This window comes from Oryzias latipes, chromosome 13, assembly GCF_002234675.1.
Source record: "Oryzias latipes chromosome 13, ASM223467v1".
Lineage (NCBI taxonomy): Eukaryota > Metazoa > Chordata > Actinopteri > Beloniformes > Adrianichthyidae > Oryzias > Oryzias latipes.
This window is the reverse complement of record NC_019871.2, coordinates 7,184,347-7,205,728: the sequence shown is the minus strand read 5'-3', so window position 1 is coordinate 7,205,728 and position 21,382 is coordinate 7,184,347. Positions and strand designations below refer to the sequence as shown.

Genomic DNA, 21,382 nt, shown 5'->3' with positions numbered 1-21,382 from the left:
CATCTATACTGTTTCTATGAAGACTCTCATTCATCTAGGTAGATTCCATCACAGTAGTAGGTTTAAAGGTTGTCATCTGGACTTGGTTTTCACAGTTGAAGATGTTTCACCTCTTATCCACAAGGCATTTTATCTAAGCATCAGGGATGTCACAATTCTTTTGGTTTAAAACCAAACCGTGTGTTACACCATGCATTGAACCAAATCGTTGGTACAGTGAATAGTTGCATACGTCCTGCATACCAGTGTGTTTACATTGAAAGAATCAAACATGTGTTGTGCTCAATTTAAAAAGAATATAAAAGTTATTGTTTTATTACATTACACTGCGCCTCAGTAAAAACTAACTAAAAGGTTTTTCGTCATTGCTGCTTGCTTAGCAGCAAAAAAAAAAGATTATTTGTAGTTTTTTTAATACACTTTTCATTTGGTTGCTTTAGCAGGACTGAGCATGTATTGTGTGTTTTAATGAGTTAATATTACTGATGATTGTTTGTCTCTGCTCTGAGTAACACCAGCAAAGGAAGTTTCTATTGGAAAAATAAAGTAATTTTGATTTGATTTGATTGATGAATTGTAATACACAAATCATTTCAAACCAAAATCAAACTGTAACCCAGAATCAAGGTTTAAACCACATTGTTAGGAAATTTAATCATAACACATGAAGTATTTCATTATTTATTTGAATGTACCAGTGAGCAACACATACATATAATAGTATGTTTAAAAAATCAATTTAAAATTTAGATAGCATTTTGGTCATATTAGGATAATTTATTATACTCTTGATTATTTTATTATATAGAATGATGATGAAAAGGGTGTTTTTATATCTCTTTTATTTTGCTCACTTTAATTGCATAAATTGTATTGATATTATATAAAACTGTCATACATCGTCATTAATTATTGTGTATTTTGGAACAGAATGAAACGAACAAGCTACAGCTAAAAATAAAACAACTTCATAAAAAATATACTTATGTCATAACTTCATATGAAGCTTAAATAGCTAATATCTAATTATAAAATCGAACTTAAACCTTTTTTGAGTTCAGAAGTTGTGATATGCTTCCATCTAGTGGCAGTCATGCGCAGTACTGACATGTCTGACGTCATACAATAACAGGAAGTAGAAGACAACCACGCCGCCGGAGGATTTGCTACATTCTCCCGGTGTATGGATGATAAATGTTCCATTTTTATGACTAAAACCTAAAAATAAGTCTCAAAATTATAAAAGAAATATGGTCAACTTTTAGCTTTTTTGCTCATGTTTGTCTTTACTAGCCCCCTCTTTGTCTATATGTGAGCTTTTGAAGAGGCTCAATGGAGAAATACACGCAGCTTAAGGTCGTCGGGGAAGGCTCTTTCGGTCGGGCCGTGTTAGTTCAATGGATAAGCACTCAGGAAAAATATGTAGTCAAGGAAATCCAGCTGCCAAAGGTACGTACAAAAAAATCACCGTGAAAAATATGAAAGAATTGAGACTTTTAAATCTCATTCTGCCTCCCAAAAGTAAATAATTTATTTTCTGTTTTATAGAATGAGTCCAAGTTGAGGGATTCAAGAAAAGAAGCCATCCTCCTGTCAAGAATGAAACATCCCAACATAGTGGCCTTTAGGGAGGCATTTGAGAGTAATAATCTTCACTTTCATTCTTTTAAAGTGTTTTGGATTTGAGTTGCAGAGTTAAAAACGTGATTGTTCTTCAGTGACTGACCTCCTGTGTATTGTTATGGAGTACTGCAGTGGAGGAGATCTTCTCCAGAGGATTCAGCAACAGAAAGCGACCAACTTCTGCACTGAAAATGTAAGTCTTGAACGCACACAAAAAAAGTTCCTATTTGTGCTCCTATAATAACCACGGAGAATTTCCCAGATATTGAGATGGTTTGCTCAGATGTGTGCCGGTGCCCAGCACATCCATGACAAGAGAGTCCTGCACAGAGACTTAAAGTCCAAGGTACTGTACTGTGAGTTTGACAGTAACTACTTATAGTTTTATCTGTAGATGTAGCACAGACTAAATATATGACCATATCAATCACTTTAGTTTCATTCATGTAATTATCTTGGTAAAAAAGAGAGGGCATCAACATCTCTTCTACACAATATGTAAAGATTTTAACTTCACTATTTGCGCTTTTTTTTCCCCAGAACATTTTTCTGACAGGTGATGGCTCAGTCAAGCTCGGGGACTTTGGTTCTGCTTGTGTTCTAAACAGGTACATCAAACCGTACTACTTTTGGTTGTATGACAAAGAAAAATGGAAAGGAACGGTTAGGGCGGAGCTACCTTCCGCTGATTGGCAGAAGGTCATTAAGACAAAGCCAACATTTCCCAGCATTCAATTTTTTGTCTTTTAGTCAATCTTTATCGGTAAAAGATGCCTGCAACAAACAGCAATGCCTGGTCAGCACTGGAAATACAAATGCTCCTTGCCATCCTTGGCAATAGCGTGATTCAGAGTCAGGCTGGATCACTGTTGCTGTAGTCACAGTATTATGACACAAAGCAGTCATCCACACCCCATATGCATCGTGACGGTCCAACTTTAAAAGCAAAAGCTCACCTAATCCATTCTAAACTGGACCGTACCGCTCATGAGGCTGCTGCATTTTTAGACCGTAAATTACATAGTTACTGTTTTTTCTGTCTCGAATCTGTGATTTGTTGCAGCTCAAAGGCGTACGCTCATGCATATGTTGGGACACCGTATTATGTGGCACCAGAAATCTGGGACAACAAGCCATACAACAATAAAAGGTGTGTTGCACAAAATATTTTTTATCTTATTTTGTTTTTTAAGAATCTAAAAATTACAAATGAGGAAATGTATTGCAACACTTTCTACATTTTTGTTTAGGGAAGTGGAATTAAAATATCTAAATGTAGTTAGTGCATGAACAGCTTGAAAGAAATCGCTATACAAGTATTTACCATCTTAGTATGGCTTGAAGTATTTCAGCTACTGGTTATGGGAGCATGAATGGAGTACTACTGATGCTGAATGCAGAAAATGTTAGTTTTACTCCAGAAAGGATTAACCAAAAGCCAAAGAGCAGCTGGAAACCAAATGCCTCAAAACGTTGCACAAAAAATAATACATTTTTGTGTTTGCAGTCAGATTGGGATCTTTTACTATGTTAACAAAAATATTAACAATACCTTGATTCTTGCAGCTTTTCCCCTTTGCAACAGTTGATTTGTGTAAGTTTCAAAAAAAGGTAAATTAGTCCATTTTAAATGCAATAAGTAAGTCAAACACAAAGTGGGATTCGTTTATAAAATAAGATAAAATGAGATATGGCTTTATTGTCTCTATCTACTTGTACATCGCGACTAAAAGCAGTCTCAATATCAGTGCAAAAGGATAATGTGTACAAAATATAAACACATGCAAAAACAATAAATACAAAATAAGAACATGTTGGTAATGTGCATATAGTGATTAACTAAACATTAATATGGAAGATAAAAAATAATCATGAGAATAAAAGCTATTTCAAAATAAGGAAGTAAGAAAAATTTTGAAGTTAGAAAGAATAAAGGCCATATATATATATATATATATATATATATATGTGAAAGTTAAAAAAAAAGAACCACTAACTTCTTAGTTGATCCTAATATTATTGGGAAATTGGGGAGCTACATTGTGTAACTCAATCAAATAAATGTTGTTTCTTTTTTTGATCAATTTTCATTCTTTCAATTTCTACGCAGAAAAAAATTGCAATGTTTGTTTGAGTGAGTCCTCAGCTTGGCCTTGTGGCTGTAACCTATGCAGTTTTGTGTTCCAGTAGATGATGGAGTCTGATGAGAGTCAGTAACCTCCTCTGTGTTTTCTGTGTTTTTCAGTGATGTGTGGTCACTGGGCTGCGTCCTTTACGAGCTTTGCGCTTTGCAACACCCGGTACTTCCCCTGCTTTGCTTACTTTGTGTCCCACAAGCTTGACTGTCTCCAGAAGTTAGCCATGTGCTGTTGTGTTTAATCATGTTAGAGCACAGTAACCGTCAATGAAAGGAGGGCCAGTATTTTCAGCTGAGTTTAAATACCTGTGGTGTGTTTTGACAAGCTCTGATGTTTTTGTTTTCTCCAATATCCTTACACTTGTTTTCTGTGTTCCAGTTTCAGGCCTCTAGCTGGAAAAGCCTTATTTTGAAGGTGTGTCGGGGGGCATACCCACCACTCCCTAGGCACTTGCCGTACGAGCTGCTCCACTTGATGAAGCAAATATTTAAGACAAACCCAAAAGATAGGCCGTCTGTGCAAACCATCTTGACTTCTCACCGGGTATCCAAACTGCTTCGCTCACACCTGCCCTCACAGGTGAAAAACAGCAGCTTCCTGTTTGTCTTGACTTAATTTCATGTCACTAAAAAGACATTTAAAACCTGTGCTATTTGAAAATCAAGACCATTAATAGACCAATCTCAGGTTTCTCTCCAAACACACAGAGATTTCTTCAAATTCTATATGAATAACTTCCTCTTCTCTGTGCGGAGCCTGACCCTGAACTTGCAGTTGCTGGTTCAGTCTTTAACGTTTTGCTTCAAATATTTTCCAGGCCATAGAAAAAGCTAAAGATGGCAGACGTCCTGGTAGATGGAACAGAGAGGAGGGGGAGAAGGTGGCTCAGTTTCTGGGAGACAAGAGCTTACAAAGAACATCAGTATTTGGAGGTAGAGTTGACTCAGTACAATAAACTAAATTGCAATAAATAGAAATTAATGCAGAATTACTCATTAACTGAATGCAGCGGCTGTGGAGTTACCTAAAACCTGTTGTGAAAGCAAAAAGCCTGGCGCAAGAAAGCAGTGGACGACGGATCCACCGGACAGCGTGCTGCAGGCGTTGGCCAACGCCAGCCTCCTTTCATCAGACAGCATGGCGTCATCTAGTTCAATACATGGAAGTATGACAGCCGTGGCATTTATATTTCCTGAAAATAATAAAGCAAACCTTTGTAGAATGAAGCTGGTTACAAGGATACCGTCTTCCTGTTTTTGCAGTCAAGTCAGAGGAGCCGGTCGACAGACGGCAGAGGAGACTGTGGGACAAGGATCCTCCCCAAAAGCTTCTGAGTATTCTGGAGAAAGCCCAGCTGAACAGAGCTTTCAGCACATATTTAATAAACACAACAGGTTTGTTATGTTTTTCTACTGTCAATATGAAGAAGAAAGTACACACTTCCTTCCCGTTCTAAAATTGAAGTCAGAGTATAATAAAATAAAAAAATAACCTCATTAAGACCCTAAAAATCAAAGTTATAACATAAGTTAAATTGTTGTCAGTGTTTCTTTATAAAGCATCGCTTATTAATATTGGCCTGCATCAATAATTTAGTCGTGTTGATGTCTTTGCAATTCCATTTTTAATTTTCAGTAGTCTTGTACAGGGCTCAATTATATTAAAAAATATCTTTTAAAATAATCACATCAATTAATGCAAGTTGTCCAAGTCCCTTCAAACGAGAAAACAATGACAGTTAATATCCTAAATCCTGCTACCTTAATACATTTAATAAAATAAACCATAGTGGAGATTTTTCTCATTTTATGATCTTGACCAACAGCAAACTTACCCTTAAAATTCTCCAAAATACACTGCCACAGTTGTACATGGGCTAAAGGTCTAAATTATTTTCCATAATTTGATTTTTAGGCAACAATCCTCTGATGGGACCCCTCTCCCAACCACAGGGTGATGAAAGTGATGGCCCTGACCCAGGGGTGGCTGTAGATGAGGACAGACGTAAGCCACGCTCCGATGATGAAGACACGTAAGAGTTACTCCCACACAATACTACATATACCAGTTAATTCACCTTATAGAAAGACCAGAGAGGTAGCAACTGTTCTTGGTGCACCTTAGTGTCACCTCAAATCTTATTTTATATTAAAAAAATCTAAAAAAGGAAAGAAATTTATGATCAATAGATTCCTAAACCATATGTAAGGTTATACATACATTTATGAATAGTTTTTATTTTTATTTTATTATTATTTTATTATTTTATTTTATATCCTGCTACATGTTTTATTAGTTTGAAGATTATAGTTTTGCTGGCGTTTGCTCAACTGTTGATATGTAGTATGTTTGTGCTCAAATTGGCTAAAGATGTAAAATGCACTTTTTTTTCTACGTATGGAAATATTTTGAAGACCCAGTGTAATCATCGTTTAAGCTACTTTAAAAGCACCCACAGTGATTGTTAAATAATAGGAAAATACATATATTTAGCCAAAATGAAAATATTTTTATTTTACTGCTCCTGATTCACAATGATTTCAAAATATAAATAGTACTAAATGCCATTTGAGATTAATCTTCTTAATATCAGTCATGTATCGTCAGAAAAAGGCCACAAAAAATGTTAAAAACACCAAAATGCCATTTTCATCTCAGTAGGTCTTTAAAAAATTGTGGCATTTTATTTTAAAGACTTTTTATTTGAAAAAACAGACTTATAATTGATTGTTTTATTGAAAAAAAAAACTTTAATCACATTTGCTTAGTTAAATAAAGTGATCATTAACTAAAGACATGCTGAGCTTGATTTATAATAAATTTAAATCAAATTATTATATTAACAAGAAATTATAAATTATATAAATTAAATAATAAATACTATATAAATAAAAGCCAGTTTAGCTCGTGCTGGTTTGCGGCGCCTTCCATCCGTGAAACCCGGGTTCGACTCCGGGCTGCTCCCTGTTCCCTTCTCTACCTCTGCCGGTTCCAAGCCCGGTTTGAGAAGGTTGTGTCAGGAAGGGCATCCGGCGTAAAACATTGCCAAATTTACCATGCGACTCGTTCGCTGTGGCGACCCCTGATGGGAGAAGCCAAAAGTGGAAGAAAGATATAAATAAAATGACAATATAAAAAATGTATAAGAAATTATACATATACATTTATAATATATTTAATAAATTATATTTATTAAATCATGATATAAATATGATTTGACGAGGTTATTCAAAAATTTAGAACAGAAAATGTAAATAATATTATTGTATCATAATAATTGCATCCCGGGCCAAAACAAGAAAAAAGGAAAAAAAGGGGGGGGACAGTCCGCGCGGTCTGACCCGGAAGTGACGTATAAAAATATTGACAACAACTATGGCGAAATCTCTACATTTCTGGACCGACGAAGAGACGGAATACATGCTCGGTCAGTTAAAAGAGCTGAACATTTTGAAGTACATGGACGGTTGGAAAACGCGCAATGGCGTCTTGTTTCGAAAAGTGGCCGACCAGCTGGAAGGTGCGGGATTTTAGGACACCGGAGCAGATTCGCGTCCGCTGGAAGCACCTGAAGCAGGCCTACTACAGCGCTAAGAAAAAAAACGACACAGACGACAACGGTCCGGCGGCCTGCCCCTTCTTCAGCACCCTGGAGGAGCTTCTGGGATGTCGACCGCTGCCTGTAGGCACTGAAGACGGCGTAGACATCGGGTTTACACCTCCGGTTTCAGGTGAGCTCCTCAGTTTGGTCAAGGACCCACTCCAATGAAAATCGTATTTTTAAACATTTGTCTCTTGATGGAGGACACCTTTTATTAAGAAAAATTAGATGAAGATTTTTTTTGATTATTTCTTTATACAAATCGGTGTAAATCAGGAGTGGACGAAAAAAATGAACGTTGGAAAATCCTGTAGTTGTGACATAGTGGCCACAGTTCGTGGGCCACAAGCTCCCTGCTCAGTTTCATTCCCCTTACAGACGATGCTCGTTTTCCTTGTCTCAGTCTGAGCTGGCGTCTGGCTCAAAACCCAACAAAAAAACTATTTTTGTTGCACCAGTCATGTTAGGTTTGGGTTTTGAGGGGCTGTAAGCTAGCGGGACAAACTATTAACAATGGGATGATGGGAAATGAGAGCAGGCTTACTCTGCACCCAGAGTCCTTGGATTTTTTTATGGACCCCTGCCTTCTGCAGAAACTATCGCCCAGAAAAATACAGTTTTTTTGTTTTTTTATTTTGGCGAAAAATGGCATAATCCTAATTAACACATCACTTTTACAGTGATAAAGATGATTGGAGTGGGACATTTAAACTATTTGGCTTCCACCAAAAAAAGAAAACACACAAATGTTTTTGTATCTTTTATTCTCCTGCAAAGTTTTTTTATCCAATGAGAAAAATTGTTGCATATCACATTACTTCCTTCGGCAAATCCAAATAATGAAATCCCTATAAACTTTTTTTTTTTTTAAGCAGCAACACCCAAAATCACATTACCTGGAAGGAGGAGGCGCCAAGCATCAGATCTGGAGCAGCTCTTTCAAAGGATGCAGCAGATGCAGAACACCTGGATGGAGTACATCCAGCAGAGCCAGGAGCGCGAGGAGCGGCTGGTGAACAGCATCCTCCAAAGCAATGCAGGCGTGGTGTCCGCTCTGGTGGAAACGATTCACAGCCTGCAGCCATCGCCGTCGCTGGACACATCACAGATGTCAGACCAGGAGGTCCACGTGCGACATGGAGAACCACTAGCCGAGGAGATTAAGCAGGAGGTCATTGATTGATTTAAAAAAATTTTTAAAGACTTTTTATTTATTTTTTACAATACTGTGAATAAAAAACAAAAAAAAACGTTTTTGTGTCTATTCATTACAAAATTCTTCAAAACTCTGACTTGTGCAGAGGAACATTTGCTCTCAAATATTCTGTTAAAGCAAGTCTGACTTTTTGACCATCGGAGCATTCCGATTCGCTGCACGAGCAAACATCTGGCTGTGGCATCCGGCGCTCCATTCGTGCTGCTTCCTCCGTCCACGCGGGGCTGAAGCCCTCCTCTTCGGCTTCGCAGAAGTTATGGAGTGCGCAACAAGTGGCGATGACGTAGGGTATGAATGTGTAGTGGAAATCGCATTTCCTGAGCAGCACTCTCCAGCGAGACTTCAGCTTCCCAAAGGCAATGTCCACCGTCGTCCTGGCGGACCTCAGATAGGCGTTAAAGGACTCCTGCTCCGCGGTCAAGTGTGGGGATGGAGTGTAGTCCGAGATGAGCCAGTCTAAAAGAGGATATGCCGCGTCGCCTAGAAGGAAAAGGTTGACTGAGGTTCCACTGATTTCTTTGGGTTCCTTCAACAACAAAAAAACATTAAAAAAAATATTAAAATACCAAAATAAAATGTAAGTGGCTGTGGCAGGGATGTGCCTCACCTGCCACCGTCTTCACCTGCCATATTAGTAAACGTAATATTGATAAAATAAATAGGCGTCCACTAATCTGTACTACAAATGCAATTTACATGTATAGTTCTAATTATTTCTATGCTTAAAATTCTATTTCCAGTTCAGTTAGATGCACTATTAGAGAAGTGGACCGAGTGAGTGTGATGTCTCCCATAGAAATTGGCTTAATTCTGGCTTAAAATAAATAATGTCAATTCAGTCTCTATTTTTATGTCATGCAGATGCCACCGTGTCAGATCAATCACCAGTCACTGTAGGGAGTCACCATTTCTATGGCAACCATTCCACCAATCAGGAGTGAGCTTGTTGGAAAGCCACACCCCTACCACTTGAAAGTTGTCTACAGGAAATTTCGAACGTGAGACCACACTTATTGGGGAATCTGATTGGTCAGTTCCTAATTAAATAACCTGCACTACAGAAATAATATAATGAATCTAGCCACAGGGGTTGCAAGCCAGTTACTTCTGTGCCGGTCCCAAGCCCGGATAAATAGAGAGGGTTGCGTCAGGAAGGGCATCCGGCGTAAAAATTGCCAAAATAACCATGCGAATCATCAACAACACTTTAGACATACCGGATCGGTCGAGGCCCGGGTTAACAACCACCGCCACCGATGCTGTTAACCTACAGGGTGTCGGTGGAAATTTGACTACTGTTGGTCGAAGAAAGAAGGGAGGCAGAAGGGTCCGTGGCCAGAGAGAGAAGGGAAAAGGCAGGAACATAGGTTTGAGAATAGGGACTCTTAACGTTGGCACAATGACAGGGAAAGGCAGAGAGCTGGCAGACATGATGGAGAGAAGGAAGGTAGATGTACTGTGTGTGCAGGAGACAAGGTGGAAGGGCAGCAAGGCACGTAGTATTGGAGGAGGATACAAACTGTTCTATCATGGTGCTGATAGGAAGAGAAACGGGGTAGGAGTGATTCTGAAGGGGGAGTTTGTAAACAGTGTTCTAGAGGTGAAAAGAGTCTCAGACAGGATGATGAGCCTAAAGTTAGAAATTGAAGGGGTGATGGTGAATGTAGTCAGTGGGTATGCGCCACAGGTTGGCTGTGAGTTGGAAGTGAAGGAGAGATTCTGGAGTGAGTTGGATGAGGTCATAGAGAGTTTTCCCAGAGGAGAGAGAGTTGTTATTGGAGCAGACTTTAATGGGCATGTTGGTGAGGGCAACAGAGGTGATGAGGAGGTGATGGGCAGGTTTGGTGTGAAGGAAAGGAATCTGGAGGGACAGATGGTGGTGGACTTTGCGAAGAGGATGGAAATGGCTGTAGTCAACACTTACTTCCAGAAGAGAGAGGAACATAGAGTGACATACAGAAGTGGAGGTAGGAGTACTCAGGTGGACTACATCCTATGTAGACAAGGTCATTTGAGAGAGGTTAATGACTGCAAAGTGGTGGTAGGAGAGAGTGTAGCCAGACAGCACCGCATGGTGGTGTGTAAGATGACTCTGGAGGTCAGGAAGAAGAAGAGAGGGAAAACAGAAAAGAAGACCAAGTGGTGGAAGCTACAGAATGAAGAAACTTGTGAGGAATTTAGGCAGAAGTTGAGGCAGGTCCTGGGTGGTCAGGATGAGCTTCCAGAGGACTGGGAAGCTACAGCAGAGATTATCAGGGAAACAGGTAGGAAGGTGCTAGGTGTGTCATCTGGAAAGAGGAAAGACGGTAAAGAGACTTGGTGGTGGAATGAGGAAGTACAGGAATGCGTCCAGAGGAAGAGGTTGGCTAAAAGGAAGTGGGATGTAGAAAGGACTGAGGAAGGTAGACAGGAGTACAAGGAAGCGCAGCGTAGAGTGAAGAGAGAGGTGGCAAAGGCCAAACAGAAAGCTTACGATGAGCTATATGACAGGTTAGACACAAAGGAAGGAGAGAAGGACTTGTACAGGCTAGCCAGACAGAGAGACAGAGATGGGAAGGACGTGCAACAGATAAGGGTGATTAAGGACAGAGATGGAAAGGTGCTAACAACCCAAGAGAGTGTACAGAAAAGATGGAAGGAGTATTTTGAGGAGCTGATGAACGAGGAAAATGACAGGGAAAGAAGGGAGGAAGATGTGGTTGTTGTGGAGCAGGAAGTAGCAGAGATTGGAAAGGATGAGGTTAGGAAGGCTCTGAAAAGGATGAAGAGCGGAAAGGCCGTTGGTCCTGATGACCTACCTGTGGAGGTATGGAAGTGCTTAGGAGAGACAGCAGTGGAATTTCTAACAAGGTTGTTCAATAGGATTTTAGAGAGTGAGAAGATGCCTGAGGAATGGAGGAGAAGCGTTCTGGTTCCGATCTTTAAGAACAAGGGTGACACGCAGAACTGCAGCAACTATAGAGGAATAAAGTTGATGAGCCACACAATGAAGCTGTGGGAAAGAGTAGTGGAAGCCAGGCTTAGGAAGAAGGTGGAGATCTGTGAGCAGCAGTATGGTTTCATGCCCCGTAAGAGCACCACTGATGCCATTTTTGCTTTGAGAATGTTGATGGAAAAGTACAGAGAAGGTCAGAAGGAGCTGCATTGTGTGTTCGTAGATTTAGAGAAGGCGTATGACAGGGTGCCGAGGGAGGAGCTGTGGTACTGTATGAGGTCGTCTGGAGTGGCAGAGAAGTATGTCAGAGTAGTTCAGGACATGTATGAGAGTAGTATGACGGTGGTGAGATGTCCTGTAGGTCAGACAGAGGAGTTCAAGGTGGAGGTGGGACTACACCAAGGATCAGCTTTGAGTCCTTTTTTGTTTGCTATGCTGATGGACAGGCTGACAGACGAGGTAAGACAGGAATCTCCCTGGACAATGATGTTTGCGGATGACATCGTAATTTGCAGTGAGAGTAGAGAGCAGGTGGAGGAACAGCTAGAGAGGTGGAGGTTTGCTCTGGAAAGAAGAGGCATGAAGGTCAGTCGTAGTAAGACAGAATACATGTGTCTGAACGAGAGGGATCAAGGTAGAAGCGTTAGGTTACAGGGGGCTGAGGTGAAGAAGGTGCAGGAGTTTAAGTACTTGGGGTCAACAGTCCAGTGTGATGGGGAGTGTGGAAAAGAGGTGAAGAGGCGAGTGGAGGCAGGTTGGAGCGGTTGGAGGAAAGTGTCAGGAGTGTTGTGTGACAGAAGAGTGTCAACAAGACTCAAAGGAAAGGTGTACAAGACAGTGGTGAGACCAGCTCTGCTCTATGGGTTAGAGACGGTAGCAGTGAGACAGAGACAAGAGGCTGAGATGGAGGTAGCGGAGATGAAGATGTTGAGGTTCTCCTTAGGAGTGACCAGGTTAGACAGGATAAGGAACGAGTACATCAGAGGGACGGCTCATGTTGCCTGTGTTAGCGACAAAGTCAGAGAAGCCAGACTGAGATGGTTTGGACATGTTCAGAGGAGGGATAGTGGATATATTGGTAGAAGGACGTTGGAGATGGAGCTGCCTGGCCGGAGGGCAAGAGGACGGCCAAAGAGGAGATATATGGATGTCTTAACAGAGGACATGAAGTTGGCTAACGTTAGGGTAGAAGATGTTCATGATAGAGTGAGGTGGAAAAGGATGATTCGCTGTGGCGACCCCTGATGGGAAAAGCCGAAAGAGAAAGAAGAAGACAGAAATAATATAATGGAAAAATTAGGATTGTCAAGAATTTGATAAAAAAAAAAAGGTTTGCGGAGTGGGAATGTTTATTTGACTAATATAATGACTAAGCCCATTTAAACTGGGCTGAGCCCGTATCTTTAGCTACTTCAGCAAATGGTAATAGTTTAATGTTTTATTAATTTTATTTAATATGGTGTAGACTTTTATTACATCTCTTCAGTTTCTATTTAATGTGAAATGTATTTCACGTTTGTCTGCCATTTATGCCATTTAATTAGTGTTCAAATCTGACATAAAGGACAGACATAAGGTAAGGCAGACAGTAGCTCTGCCTAAATGTAGAGGGCGCTCATGAGCTCACATTTGTTTTTTGGTGATTGTTAAGAAAGTTCAGTTGGAGTTGCGATTCTAATACAGAACCCTCCACATGACATCCAAGAAAAAGCTTGTTTCCTCAAATTACTAATTTCGGCCACAAATTAGCTTTTTTTTGTGCACACAAATTAGAATTGTGTTGCTGCAAATCAGAGTTTTATTAACATTTTTCTGGCCACAAATCATCAGTTCATTTGTATTTTGTGCACACAAATTTTCATTTGTGTGCAGAAATTTATTTTTTAGTCTCATCAATTCCTGCTAATAAGTGTGGCCACAAAATACTTATTTGTGTTTTTAAAATACCAATTGATGTGCTTAAAATGCTAATAAAATGCTGATTTGTGCCAACAAAATTTTGATTAGTGTGCAAAAATGTTAGTAAAATACTATGTTACCACAAACTGATATATGGTGTGCACAAATGTTAATACAATTCTCATTTGTGCCAACAAAATCCTAACTGGTGTGCACAAATGTTAATAAAATGCTCATTTCTGTACATAATACTAATCGGTGTGGATAAATATTAACAAAATAATAATTCGTAATAATAATTTGTGCCCACAATATATTATATGCTGTGCACAAAATGATAACAAAATGCAAATTTGTGCACACAAAATACAAAATTTCCTTTTTTTTTACCTTTTTGAATGTCATGTTCATATGGAGTCCTATACTGTTCATAATTAAATAAATAAATATTTAATTAAATAAATAAATATAACCTCATGCAAATACACAATCAACCAATAAATCTCTCATAAATATATAAAAAGATCCTGAAATTGTGAAAAACCTGCACACAGATTTTAAATTATCCATTATATCATTCAATATATTTCATTTTGCTTTAAAAACCTGTTCATTATTTTAAAACAGCATTTTAAAATATTCGTTTTAATCATGTGGAATATTATGATAATTCTACGCCTTTTTTCAGAACCTTGGATTTCAAAATCAATATTTTCCAAAGTAGCTTTGTTTTTATTTCATGTTGCTGTTTTTCACAATGGCGTATTTATTTCATGAAGAGCTTTTTCAGGAGACTGTGTCTGTCTGTCAATCAAACTAGACAAGGCGGAGACACTTTTGTGATTGGCTACTCCTTAACTCAGACATGAGCAGCAGCACCCTGACTACATCGATCGAAGATGCTTCACCAAACCTGACGGCGCAATGCACTCTCCTCAACACTAGGGGAAGTATGCACCTCAACACATCCACAGTGTTACACGAAATTGGGCAGTTTTTGTTCTACATTTGCGGACAAAAGTGGCTTTGGGCGAGTGTGCATAATTCGGGTGATTTTGTGGTCGGTTCGGCAATTTTCATTTTCTCATGAACATCTAGTAGTGGTCTGAGTTAGGCTGAGTGGTTGTTGGAGTTCCACAAAACTTCTATGAACTGGAGTTCCATGAATGCAACATGCCGCGTGTGGGAGGGGCTACCACCTAATGTTTTTAGCCTGATAGCCACATGGAGCGGTTGCCTGCGCTTATCTCAGTAACAATGCATGGATGCACAATGTACATGGAGTGTTAAAAGATCAGGTTTATTCATTTTGAATAGTTTCACACGATAACAATGTTTCCATGTTTGAGTTCATGAGATCATCCCAGAGAGTCTCTGCTTCAGGTCCTGCAGTCAAACTACGTCTTTAAATTACGTGTAAATCAGAGCGCCCAGGCAGCGCGAGAGTGTATGTGTGAGCGCAAGTTAAGGGTCTGTTGCCCAGTCCCCCGGAAAAGTAATAGTAAAAAAAGGTTTCCTCCAAAGTACAGAGCCTGATTATGGAGTAAGCCCTGGCTGCAGAATTGCTCAATCAATCCTGGATCTCCGCTGCGTTTTCCGACCACAGTCAGAAACGTCATCGCAGGAAAGGTTCAACATATTCCCGGGAGCGAAAAATAAAATCAGAGGACCTGATTATAATCATTGTCTCAATGTAAATAGAAAAATATAAGGTTCAGGAGGCCTCAGCAGGCTTGTTCCGCTTTGCGCAGCTCGCCTCCCGCGAGCCGACACACAGTGTGAGGCACGATGTGAGCTATGAGTGAATGGCGTAAGAATGAGGAGTGTTTCAACGGGGGACTTATAGACGTGGACAACCGGAGCTCCTCTGTGGTTTGGTCCACACAAACCCTCAAACTACAAAAACAGAGTTGTCAATGTTTGGTGCAGCAGACAGATTGTTTGTCTCTATTTGATCTATAATGTCAGCAAAGCCGCGCGGATATCGCTGAAATATGTAATCTCTCTGACTGGTACACCGCTAAGCGGGTATCGAGGAATAAGAGTCGATTTCCATGGATGAGCCAATAATCGTTTAGACCCCGCCCACTTTCACTGATTGACAGATAGACTCATTCTCCTGAAAAAGCTCTTCATGAAATAAAAAAGCCATTGTGAAAAACAGCAACATGAAATAAAAACAAAGCTACTTTGGAAAATATTGATTTTGAAATACGAGCTTCTGAAAAAAAGACAGAATTATAATAATATTCCACATGATTAAAGATGAATATTTTAAAATGCTGTTTTAAAATAATGAACAGGTTTTTAAAGCAAAATGAAATATATTGCATAATATAATGGCTAATTTAAAATCAGTGTGCAGGTTTTTCACAATTTCATGATCTTTTTATATATTTATGAGAGATTTATTGGTTGATTGTGTATTTGCATGACGTCATATTTATTTATTTAATTAAATATTTATTTATTTAATTATGAACAGTATAGGACTCCATATGTTCAGGACTTCGTATTTTATGTTTTGCTCTGACTGGCTGCAAAAATGTTGAGTATAATCTAGAAAATGTTTCAATGTTAAACTTTGAATCAAAACATTAAGTAATAAATAATGGATGACCAGCTCTGGACCAACACATCTTCCATGAGACTGAGGGACTTCTAAAACTAAAAGATAAAGGATGAGGCTTGCGCTAAGTTTTAGCCCAGAAGCAGAGGCGTATGGACTTCATTTACAATTAACAGTTAGTGCAAATTTTGTGTGTGAGTGCATCTTCCATCGTGCGGTGTCTATGTTATAGTTGTTATTTTGAGTCATGCTGTACTACAAACCCCTTTGTCCAGTATAAACCTGCTATGTTTATAAAAAGAGTGCTGTTATGAAACTCAATCAGTAGATGTCTAATATATTGGGTTTGTTTGTTTGTAAATCTGACTCTGACAGAGCCAGTACCTCCCCAGACACAACTCTCATCACACATCACTGGGGTATGAATCCACATCTGTCTGTGGGAGGGTGTGTTCATGAGTGGTATGGTGGCAGTTTAGCAAAAGGTTAGTGCGGCCGAAAGGCCCTTTCCTCCGTGACAGGGAAGAGCCTACCTGTGGTAACATGTGTGCTTGGTTATACAAGGCTGACTGTCTGAGGACGTCTGCATCAGCGGTACTTCCGGGCATCTGACAGTTGATGTTCCAAAACCTGAAAAGGGTCGGAAAAAATGTTGAGGTGGTGAGTGTGCAGGAGGATGCGGTCAGAAAACCAGCTAAAGGCTCTCAGATGTTCTGGGGGTTTGGAGTGTTGGCTAGATGCCCTCAAACTGGCCTTTGTGGAAAAAGGTCCATGCGGTTTATTTTGGGGCCCCACTCTGATCATCTTTTGAACTATTTTAAAAAACCATTCCCAGTGTTTTTATTTTTTATTTAAATTATGATTTTTTTGTTTTTAGCCACAATCAGACAATCGTTTTCTAGGACATTCTTTCTGCAGAATAGCAGGAGTTCATTAGAAATTTTCGTCTAAGTTTTGGGCCAGATCGTTGACGTGCAGCAGTGCTGTCCCCCCTTCCTGTTGCTAAAGCCTTGGGCAGGGAGCTTGTGGCCCCCCCAGTGATCTTATTCAACAGCATGTTTTTGTCTGCTCCTAATTAACAACAAGTTAAATTATGAAATACACAGAAATGCAATTTTAAGCCTACTTTTCTTTATATTTTAATTTACTTTATTGAGAAAGGGACAATGCATATTAATAAACATGAAATGTAAAGATGCCAGATTATAGCCACAGGCTAATTTCCATATACCTGCCCATGTGTCTGTAAGGTGCTCCACTGCTATATTTGGTTCTTATAGAGCAGTTTGGGATTTTTTATGCCCATGTTTGGGGAAGTTGGTGGGTTCAGCAGTCATCTTCACTGGTTGATCAGTGTTTAAATCCCAGGTTTTAAGAGTTTTTGCATCCTATTTCGCTTAGTTTAAATAAACGTTGTTTTGGACATTTTTAAAGACCCACAGCGATCATCTTTTGATCTATTTTAAAAGTGTTTCCAGTGGTCTTTTTATATCATAATTATGTTCTTTTTAGCCAAAATTTTGAAAATCTGTGTCATTTTGTAGGACGTCGTTTCTACAGAGTTCATGAGAATTTTGCGTCTGAGTTGTGGGCGGCACTGTTGGCATGGGGCAACCCCGCCCCCTTTCCCCTCTCCGTTCCTGAGACCCCTCCGTTTACGTGCTTTCCCGCTAGCTTACATGACAGGTGCAACTAAAATGGCGAGCAATGTTGGAGCGATCCAGCCAAGCAGTTGTGGGTCAAATGGCAGCTCGAACGAGGAAAACAAAGACATACATGGATCTAGCCGTCTACAAATGGATGCATAGGAATGGAGAAGATCGGGGAGCAGGTGGCTCACCTAGCGTATTTTCAGAGTGGGACTTTAAAATGTTGTCTCTGCCCTATATTTGTTTGTTGTAGAGTGGTTTGGGACTTGTGGGCCCATCTCTGACGGAGCTGGTGGATTCAGCAGTTATCTAAACAAGTTAAATGGGGTTCAAATCCCATGTTTTCTAGTATTTGTGTCCTTGGGCAAGGCAATTCATCAAATTTCTCTCCAGGTTAATACAGCCTCTAAGTTGTTTTAGACAACATAAAATAAAAGTCTGTGTTGATCTCGAACTCCTACAATATTTTTGATGTGTTTTGGCTTTTAAATCCAAATTTCTTTGAAGGACTTCCTGCTCTCTGCAGCTCACGTGACTTGAGTACCACACACACACAATCGCTCACCGGCACATGTCATCCGCCACGGCCTGCAGAACATAAGACGGCCACCTTTTGCGATTTACAAAGTGTTTGAATCCATCACTCGGTGGCAAAACTGGGATATGCGTCCGATCGATGCATCCCACCACCTGAGGGATGCAGAACTTCTCTTCAAACCTGCGCGCAATGGCGCGCGCATCCTTCGCCGTGGGCACTTTGATGAGGTGGTTAATCACAGAGGAGACCATCCACTTGCAGAAGGAGTACACAAACTTTTTCACGGTGGTCTTGTGCACGCCGAACTTGTTCGCAATGACTTTGTATTCACAGCTGCGCCGGCGAGTGTTGTGGGTTGTGACGTCACCAAACAAGAACATTTCTACAGACCACACCTGTTTGATATATTTATTAATGTATTTTTGTATATTTTTTGCAGACCAAACCATTTTTTAAAATCATTATAATTATTGTTTTATTTTTATTGAACACTATAAATACACATACATATAATGTAGACCAAACATAATCACCATTATTTTTTTTATTATTATGTTTATTATTCTTTAATTAAACACTTTAAATGTTAACATAGAAACAAAATAACATAAATGTTGACCAAACCTTTTATCTTCATTTACTATCCATATGTGTTTCTTTTAAACCCTCTTTTGTGGCTCTTTGTTAGAATTACACAAACTAATTGACTAGGTTTGTTGTCTTTCTTAAATAAGTTTTGCTATTTATGTTTACATTTTTTTAATGTCCAATAATTGAGCAAAATTATTGTAAAAGGTTAGTGAAAGTGGTTTGCTATTAGAATCTGCTCATTAGCACATATTTTTATCTTCTCCTGCACAATAGTATGCCGTTTCTGTTCAGAGGCAAAGTTCTTAAAGTATACATTTACAATTACATTTACATGTATACCGGTAGATAAAAAAATGTTTTTACAGTTCTGTTTATGTTCAATGATAAAATGAGTAACAGGGTGACGGCACCTCATCGTTGAATTTCTTGCATTTCTCTTCAACTAAATCTGCTGCAATGGGAGGATCTTATTTAACACTGGGTATGTTTTATTTGGAAAGGAATTTGTACGCACTGCTGTAAATTAAGTTCCAATTGTTTTACATTCATTCATCTTCTTCCGTTTATTCCCTTTCGGAGTCATGTGGCTGCCGGAGCCTATCCCGGCGACCTGTGGACGAAGGCAGGGGACACCCTGGACAGGTCGCCAATCTGTCGCAGGATTGTTATACATAGAAAAATAAAATGGAGAAACCCTTTTACAATTAATTTATTGTAAATATTTATAAGCTACATTTTATAAATGAATAGCTTAATGGCACCAAAGGAAGAAGTGAGACTTTGCAGCTGTCAGCGCGTTTTGGTCAATAAGAAACTGGATCAAGTGGCTCTTTTAGTGTTAAAGGTTGCAGAGCCCTGGTAAAGTGAAAGGAAACCACGCCTGCTGAAGGAGAAATGCATAGATAGTGATACTAGTTTATTATTTTAATAAGATCATTAATTAAGGACAATCTTAACAACCTATGCAGCTAAATTAATATGGTCCATTAATATGGTCCAAGAAGGACAGTGATCTCTGCGCAAGACAGAGTATACTGTGGGTAAAACAGGAATTAATCAAACAATTACTTTCTTTTAAATGGATGTAATGTATTTTCTTAAAATGTCCTGTCTTTGCCAAGAAAATAAACCTACCAGGTTTAAGAATTTATGGATTTGCGCTTAAACACCCACTCCGATCATCGTTTGATCTGTTTTAAAAGCGTTCCCGATAATAGTCTTTTAATTCTGATGCCATTTTTAGCTAAAAAAAAGAAGCCACCCAGTGTATTTTCTACATAACAAACACAATATTCTAAAAGCTGATTTTTTTAAAAAAAATTCTTCTTTTGATTTGCAATGATTTGAATAAAGAAATGCTCAGAAATGTGATTTTTAGTTTTATTTTCTTATTTGTCCTCCATCATCAGAAAAACGCTAAAAGAACCTGTTAGAAACACCATTTTCATTGGAGTGGATCATTAATGGGAATAGTTTTCTTAACACTCTTTAATACTGAGTAAAACATAGAAGAATAAAGTTTACGGTAGTTTTAATGCCGACTAGAGAAGACTGAAGAAAAGTATAAAATATTTCATAGATGTCAAAGTGGTTATAACAGTTTTTACGCTCTAAGGTCAATTTACCTTGGATTTGACAGTTAGAGATGTGATAAGAATCAGGCTCCTGCATCAGGGCTGTTATCAAATCAACGTCAACATTTTTTTTTTGTTGGCAACAAAAGGTGTTATTTAGTACTGGTGGGGTAAAAAGTAGCTTCAAGATTACTTGAAAGGGACTACTAAGCAGAACAGGAAGCACTGAAGAATATTCCTGTGTTTGTATTGAGCTTTGGACAAACTTCTGATTACTGTCTCATCAAGATGTCGCTGAACCAAACTGTGTGTGACAAAACATGCTGTAACCTGCAGAAAACTGAAATCTCTCCCACTGAAAACAATTCAAACTGAAGCCTTTTTAGGAATTTTTGACTCTGTGTTATTGTTGCGTTAGAATGTTGTTGTTTTTTTTACTGTATTTTCCCACAGTTAACCATCTGTGTCGCAACACAAAATCTTGCCTGCTGCTAAAAAACTTTCCCATCTGGCACTGAATTACTCTTGGTGTACATTTTGGATAATTTGTTTGCCAGATTTAGTTGAAATGCTTCTTTTTCTTATCTCAGTAGCTGCTCCTCTCCTGCCTGTGACAATGAAAAGCAGCTTATTTCCTTGCTATCATGCTGGTTTATTCTGCTTAACCTTTAATCAGTTAGAAAAGATCTATTCTCTACACCTAAACTCTGCCTAAGCTCTTGTGTTTTACAATTGATGTAATCACTATCAAATGAAAAGGTGACATTCTGCACTCGATACATGCCGTTTTGTCTTCTCCCTACAGGGACTTTGAGGAAGAGTCTCCTTCCGACTGGATGGAAGAAGTTGAAAAGATGTTTTCAGAACACTAAAACCTTCCTTTGCCCTCCTGTCATGAAAATAAACATCTAAACTTGTGCAAAATACTGACATTTTGCTTGTGCAAAGAAAAAAATACGGATTTTCTTTCATGCTAAATGTGCTGTTGTGTCATCTGTACCAAAATGCTTGAATCTTGACCAATACTGTCATAAAACCTTTAAAAAATA

The 21,382-nt window shown here is 39.0% G+C and overlaps 1 protein-coding gene across 1 annotated transcript; it reads left to right on the top strand.

The window, feature by feature from the left end:
* Window positions 1-1,077: 1,077 nt before the first annotated feature.
* nek3 (NIMA related kinase 3) lies at window positions 1,078-21,382 on the top strand. Its single transcript, XM_023961811.1, has 14 exons — window positions 1,078-1,181; window positions 1,294-1,449; window positions 1,549-1,642; window positions 1,719-1,816; window positions 1,886-1,969; window positions 2,164-2,231; window positions 2,687-2,773; window positions 3,869-3,923; window positions 4,140-4,340; window positions 4,579-4,693; window positions 4,771-4,926; window positions 5,024-5,155; window positions 5,676-5,793; window positions 21,139-21,382. The coding sequence occupies exons 2-14, from the start codon at window positions 1,333-1,335 to the stop codon at window positions 21,203-21,205; spliced, it is 1,392 nt and encodes a 463-aa protein (XP_023817579.1). The 5' UTR covers window positions 1,078-1,181; window positions 1,294-1,332; the 3' UTR covers window positions 21,206-21,382.

Excerpts from the sequence above, each read along its gene's own strand:
- nek3 (XM_023961811.1), top strand. The coding sequence starts at position 1,333 with ATGGAGAAATACACGCAGCTTAAGGTCGTCGGGGAAGGCTCTTTCGGT. Across the intron at positions 4,694-4,770 it reads AAGAACATCAGTATTTGGAG|CGGCTGTGGAGTTACCTAAA; the intron begins GTAGAGTTGACT and ends AACTGAATGCAG. Across the intron at positions 5,156-5,675 it reads ATATTTAATAAACACAACAG|GCAACAATCCTCTGATGGGA; the intron begins GTTTGTTATGTT and ends TTTGATTTTTAG.